General features: G+C 50.4%; 1 protein-coding gene across 4 annotated transcripts in view; it reads left to right on the top strand.

Moving 5' to 3' along the window:
* Nucleotides 1–1,782, top strand: part of VAC14 (VAC14 component of PIKFYVE complex) — a 62,330-nt gene extending 60,548 nt beyond the window's left edge. For all 4 annotated transcript variants that reach the window (XM_076052097.1, XM_032974865.2, XM_076052096.1 and 1 more), the window contains one exon: nt 502–1,782. In XM_076052097.1, the coding sequence (XP_075908212.1) occupies nt 502–634 (133 nt within the window). In that variant the 3' untranslated portion in view covers nt 635–1,782. The remainder of the gene's footprint in view (nt 1–501) is intronic.
* Nucleotides 1,783–7,110: the final 5,328 nt, after the last annotated feature.

Below are 7,110 nucleotides of genomic sequence, written 5' to 3' on the forward strand. Positions count from 1 at the left end.
GCTGCTATAAATTCCCACGCGATTATCCACTTCGTTGAGCTATCCTTTGTGGCCAGGTCGTTTCTGAAAAAGAGTTGGAAAGTTCAGTGGGGCCTTACCTGGTAAAATAAAAAATAAAAATGTAGTTGACGGTGTAGTTTAACTTTGCGTGCGGCCACTGCGGCTCGCGAGGACGCGTCCCCGATACGCGCCGATGAGGCGCCCTTCAACGTCCGATGTTAGGAAGCTACTGGGGAGCTGTGTGCACTTTTACATCATCGAGATTGACAACGGATTTCTTCAGAACTGCCTTTTGTGTTTAGTTTGTTGTCCTTCCCCCGCACCTCTGATTAGCGCAGTTGGCTACGTACGGTGCGAAATAATTTCAACGTACATACTACGTTACACTATACTGAACACGCTATGCTATACACTACACGAGATTGACAACGCATTTATTCATAACCGCTTTTTGTGTTTTGTTTGTTGTCTTTCCCCCCCGTTCTCTCCCATCCGTAAAAGGCGCCGGGAGGGCATGGACGTGCAGAAGAATTCTACGGAGCACCAGGAGCTGCTGCGCAACTTCGAGCAGATGCAGGTCCGGCACCAGCAGGCCAAGCGGCAGCGGCAGGGCCCGGAGCAACGCTTCGCTTGAGCGGGGGGGGGGTGCCCCCCCCCGCCGCACGCGGAAATAAAATCTTTAAACGACGACGAGACTGGAAAACCGGCGAACGAAGCCACCACCATTCCATTAGTGACAGAGCGGACAGCGATCCCGTCTAGCGATTTAAGTATGCGGTGTAGAACAAACGTGCTACGTGTCCATACTATACCAAGAAACCGAATACCCTTGCTAGGATAAGGACATTATTACAACACAACTGCATTATCGCAGTGTTAAGTTGGTGTGTGTGTGCGTGCGTGCGTATATGGGGAGTGGTAGTCCCGCGGTTAGCGCACCGCGCTATGAACCCGGCTACCCAGGTTCGATTCCCGCTCGCGGTCCACATCGGTGACGATTATCTGAACCTGTCCTGGGCCTCCCCTAGGTCGACCCAGCCTCATATGAGTACCTGGTGCGGTGTGTAGTAAACATCGCCACTAAAGGAGACGAAAGCGGCCTGTCGTGGTGCTGGCCACCCACCCCCTCGTGTGCCGTACCGGCCTTCACAGGTGCTGCTCGCTAATAGCACTTGCCCCGACAGTCTGTTACGTGTTACGGGGGCAGGGTGGGGGGGGGGGAGATGTTTGTCTTTGTGTGTGCTAAGTTTGTTGATGCACCGCTGTGTTTCTGGCAATGCGGAGTGGGATTCTGCGCTACTGTAACTTGACACGGGTGGCACGGGAGCCAACCCCCACCGACCCCCTCCATATGTCATATGTGCCGTAAAGTTGCTCTGCCCGCGTGGGTATAAACGAATCTCGACGTGTGTACAAATGAAGCCATCCGCACACTTTAATGCACGTGACCTGCGCTAAGACCCGCGCTTTCGCGAGCAGGGCGGCGCGATGGGTCCGCGAGCGCGTCCCAAACGTGCGCGTGTAAATATTCTCTAAACGTGCGAAGTTTAACGGGGAGAGGGTAACAGCGTTAACGGGCGGGGGCTGACATGTACACGCGTGCAGGTCTCTGCAAGCCTGTGTTGTGTTATCACCGCGTCGCTACTCTTGCTCTGCGTGGGTGCAGAGATGGCGGCCGTGCGTGTCGTCGTCGTTCGTCATCGTCGCCGCCTTTTGAGACGGCATCTCGATTTGGACGAGGGTGTTTGTTGTAATTTAATAAATCGTTTTCCTGCTCTTTAAGGCCACACGGCATTCCTTGGACGAGTTCAAGTCGATTGTGGTGTGGTGAAAACGCGGGGCCCAGTTGCATTGAACATCACATGTGCTTTGTTTTCCCGTAACTTGCATTGCTGCAAGCGATAATTAGAGGTGAAATTTCACTTACGGCTTGTTATTTAGCCGAGCACCATTGTAATTTTTCCCTTCTTTCTAAACCCAGTGAGAGATGCTGGTTTTGATCAATCATAACATACCAACCACTGCCACAAAGCCACCTTTAATTGCACGCGGTCCAGGTTTAACCCATGGAAAGTGGTCTAAGGAAATATCAAAATTTGAAGACGACCCATATATCAGATTATTTTTCTTAAAGCCATGATGTTGCTTTAAAATACACGCGTGCCATATTCGGCGAAGTTGCTGAGTAGTCAGGAGACGTATTATGGGCTACAGGAAATGGCCTGTTTTAAATCTCATTATTTCTACTCTTTAATTGCTCCGTTAAGTCGGCCTGAATTAATTGTCAATTGTGATAACAGAAATCGGGTCTTGGCTCTAATCCTTACTCTCCAACAGTTCATGGAACCTCTGGTGGCGAGATGTTACTTACCTCGCCTGGTATACAGGAGGTCGTGGGTTCGATCCCGACCCTGATGCCTGTGTCTTTGGAGTGTGCGTATCTCTCCCTGTAGTGCCTTGAATTTTTTTCCTCCGGGTCCTCCGGTTTTTCCCCTCCACATTTAGAATCAACACGCTTCGAGTATGCTATGAATTTCCGCACGATGAGCCACTTCGTTGAGCTCCAGTTTGTCATAGCCAGGTCGCTTTTTGTAAAAGAGATTCATGGCTCAGTGGGGCCTTACCTGGTCAAATAAAATAATAGTGCACGAGCGGGCCACGGAGATGCATGTCTCCATCTCGTCCTCAACCCTCCTCCTTGACCACCACCACCACCTTCATCCAAGGAGTATAAACCATGGTCACGCAAACTCCGGTCATCCTCGCAGCAGCAGCGGATTGTGGCGAACCATCGGAACAAAGACGGGGGTTACTGCATCGCGCGCTTTTGAGATGCGCTTCTGCGGCCGTCTGGAACGGTCCTCCCGAAGCCCACTGGAGCTGCTTTTTGCGTTTAGTTTGCTGTCCATCACCCGCACCTCCAATTAGCGTGGTTGACAACGTACGGCGCGAAAGAAGTCCAACATGCCTTCTCCAAAAGCTGCAGAAGCAAGACTGCAACAACAACAACAACAAAAAGTTTTGGCACGACAACGCCGGTGGCGGATCTCGCTGCGATTTAATTGCCGTTGCCACGAGGACACTGGATGCAAATTTTCGGCCATGTGCGGATCAAACCCCGAACAAGTGGCGCAGCCCCCGTGAGGCGGTGATGGCCACGATTGGTGTCTGCGAAAAGTAAAGAGAGCGCGAGTTCGCGTGGTTTGAACGACAGATGTTGGTAGTTTTTTTTCTTTTTTTTACCCCCACGCATGGACAAACCGATGCCCCGAAGAGGTCGCGAGTGAGCGCCGTGGCAAGTTGCCATCTCCCGGCTGACTTTTCGTTGCTGGGATTTTTTTTTTGCGGGAGACGAAAAGTTGCCCTTTGGTTATCTCGCAAACGATGCCTGCGCCGGATGTGTGTGTCTGTGTATAAAGTAAACGGCAGCGCTATAACGGTATCAATAATTCACGTGGACAAGCGGCATTCCTTAACCTCGCTGGAGAGAGAGAGAGCTGCGTCCTTGCGACAAAACAAAAACTGGCCGAGTCAGCTCGTTTGTGTCCGAATGTGTGGATCGCTCTACATTTATGGACAGTGACGAAAGTGCGCCTTTGTATGCACGTATGTTGATCTTCTTTCGCACCGTACGTTGCCAACCGTGCTGTTATCAGAGGTGCGCACGGGGGTGGGGGGGTGGGGTCAACAAACTGAACCCACAATCGGTTATAAAGAAATGAATTTATCAATCTAGATCAGTGGTTCTTAACCTGGGGAGGTGGGGGGGGCATACACACCCTGGTAGTGTGAGATGCCCTTCCTGAGAACCAAAGTGGTGGGGAGGGGGGGGGTGCAGGCTGACTTAAAGGCGAAGATCCACTGATCTAGATGATTGATTTAAAAGTGCCATAGCTCCCAGCGGCTTCCGAATATCCGGAAGCGAGAGCGTTCCGGACGGGCCGCAATAATCGCACGTGACAGCGCTGGGATGCCGGTAGCCACCGCCTTTGTTCCGATGGCCGAGCCAAAATCGGCCGCCGCCACTGCTGCTGCCAATTAAGAGCCGAGTTTGCGTGGTGATGGTGGTTCCGGCTCCTTGCTCTGCCCACCGACATGAAACCCCTGTGCCGGAGAGATCTGCAACCAGGGTGTGGAAACCCCCACATCCATCCATTCATTCACTGGCGCAAATCGCATTTTGTTTTTCTTATCATGCCTCGATATCCTTGGGGGATCTGCAGATAAGTGAATAATGATTCGCCTGTCTCCCCCTCCCTGCCCCCCCCCCTCGTGGAAAGTACGATCCGGAGATTGGAGTGTGATGGATAAGACGGCCTCCGTTGCTTTATTGTTAAACAGACCTCGGTTACAAGTGAGGTACAGTTTCATTTGTGTTTACACGCAAACCCAACGCAATAACACTGTGTGTGTGGCCTTGCGAGGAATAAAATATATGATTATGTATTGTATTATAATAGGCGACGAGTGGGGCAAGAGTCATCAGCACGCCATTTATAGATTTCTGATTAAATAGTTAAATTGCAAATTAAAGTGCTGTTTTTCGTTAATTGAATTCCTGTATTTGCAAATTTACAGCATTTGAAAAACTATACATATAGCATGACAATCGGTGTTACATCTTTTTTTTTGTAACGAGTTCATTAAATGCACCTCAGCTCGTGTTAAAAAGTGATACGGTCAAATAATCGTCGGCAGTGTCCTATGCGCTGCTAGACGAAGCCCTCTCCACATCGTCATAATCCTCATCCCTTACGATCTTGCGATGGCACAATCCATCTCCGCCTAGGGTCGTTCCTCCTGGCGTGCTCCCCTTCCCAGGCTCTCATTCTGTCCCCAGTCGTGTCCATTGTCCTGCTGTCCAAGTCCACTTTACTCCTCTTAAGCCTTTCCCGTTCCGAGACGGCTGCCAGTTGCAGGGCGGGTGTCCCGCTCACCCCCGAATCTCGGAACGCGTGAGCGGTTCGGCGTTGGTTTCATTTCATTTCGAGAGGCCTAGTAGTGCCGCTGTTTTTAAAGACGTAGTGTACTCACCGCAGACAACTGTGGAGACGCGAGCGCAACAATAGCTGGCGCCAAACTGTGCCACACGCTCCCTCCCGCGTGGCCTTTTACTTTGTCGGAGCGTACACACGTACGTCATAGGACGTACGTGTACGTCATCGGAACGTACGTGTACGTCATCGGAACGTACGTATACGTCATCGGAACAGACGTGTACGTCATCAGATATGCAAATCTAGATATACAAACCTAGATATACAAACCTAGATTTACTAACCTAGATATTCTAAACCGTATTGGATTTTGCAGTTGAATCCCTCTGGCAATAATTTCCTTTTTGATTACTTGACTTTTGTTCCGATAGTTTGTCTTTTTTAACCCCAATGTGTCATGGTTTTTTTTGTTGTTAAACCCATCAATAATTTTACGTCGTTTATTGCCATTTGTTATTTTAACGGCGAATCTGAAATGGTTAATACTTTTAACATTTTATATATTTTTGCATTTGTGGCACAATCCTCTTGCCTGACTCATTTTTTTTATTTCCACTTCATTACTTCGTACAATAATAGGGTTTTTCCCATTTGTTCTGGCAACAAAACTGAAACCTTCTTACAAGGATTCATGTCTGCATTAACCACAATACCTGCAAGTCAAAATGCAAACAAAAAACATACTATGATAATATATGTGGCATTGTCCTTGAAACTGATTGGTCCACACCAAGGGACGGCTTTCTTTTGAGCCTCGACCCAATTGGTGCTCGACCAGATGACGCCTTTTGGCGTGCAATCTCATTGCAGCTGTTCCATCTTTATACACGGTTTGGATAATTTCTCGCAAATGTTTTATTATTATTAGGTGCTTTGGCGAGAGCTTAAATGTGATGGCAATATATATCAGTTTTCCCCCCGAGTCGAATTCCTATTCGAAGGGCCACAAATGTCAGGCACAATGCTACTTTGATATTCACTTGTCCTGTTGCGGAAGTCGATTGATGATGTTCGTTTCTCAGTCCGCTTGTTCTGGTGAGGGTCGCGGCGGCAGTATGTTGAGTAGGGCGGTCCACACCTTCCTTTCCCTGGCGATAGACACTAGCACAATACACTACACTATACACTACTATACACGACATAACTATACACTACAATACACTACTACACGATACACTACACTACTATACACAAGACTCTAGGTCTTCCTGGGGAATTCCCAGGCGTTCCTAGGCCAGCCGAGCAACCTCGTCCCGCCAGCAGCAGCAGCTGCGTGGTCCTGGGCCGGCCCCGGGGTCTTCGCCCAGTGGGAGTCTACCGGGGGGCATCCTTACCAGGGCGCCCTCTAAATGTAATATTAGTTTTTATATATACACACACACGCGTGATAATGTAACGTAGGGTGGTGAATTAGCTATCGAGGTCTATCCAAGAGCTCGTCCCGCAGCTGTCAGACTGATGATGGCTTTGATTGTTCCTCTCGGTCACCGCCACTGCCGTGAGTTGAAGGGCGGATCACGTGGCCCTCTTGTGCTGTGCTTGGCACAACTGTTGCTCCTCGCTACCTTGGCCAGATCACATCCAACCCATCCTCCTCACCGGCATGGAACGCTTCGGTAGTAAATCAGCCATCAACATCGCCGTCACCCAGGACGGCGCAACCACACATCGAGGTTGCATCGTTGCAGGGTGAATCGTCTCTCTCTCTCCGTGGCTGTATTTGTGTCACTTCGAGACGCCTGGCAGCAGCTTGAGTCGTTCTCAAGCCTGATGGGACTGGGGAGCGATGGTGCAGCGGTTGGCACCCGGCGACGCTGGTGACGATTATAATCTTAACCGGCCACGCGCCCTCGTATCGTCTTAACGGAGCTTTGGGGCAAGCGTGTTAAGCGCGCACTTATAAAGGCCACCGGCACGGCACACGAAGGGGTGGGGTGACCAGCACCACTCCGGACCGCCTTTGTCTCCCTAGTGGCTATGTTTACACACCGCACCAGGTACTCATTTGAGGCCGAATCGACCTTGGGAAGGACCAGGAGCGGTTCGGGTAATCGTCACCGGTGTTGGCCCTGAGCGGGAATCGAACTCGGGTCGTCGGGCTCGCAGCGCAGCG

Source organism: Petromyzon marinus, chromosome 54 (assembly GCF_048934315.1).
Source record: "Petromyzon marinus isolate PM22_M1 ecotype Great Lakes invasive population chromosome 54, UKy_Petmar_22M1.pri1.0, whole genome shotgun sequence".
Classification (NCBI taxonomy): Eukaryota; Metazoa; Chordata; class Hyperoartia; order Petromyzontiformes; family Petromyzontidae; genus Petromyzon; species Petromyzon marinus.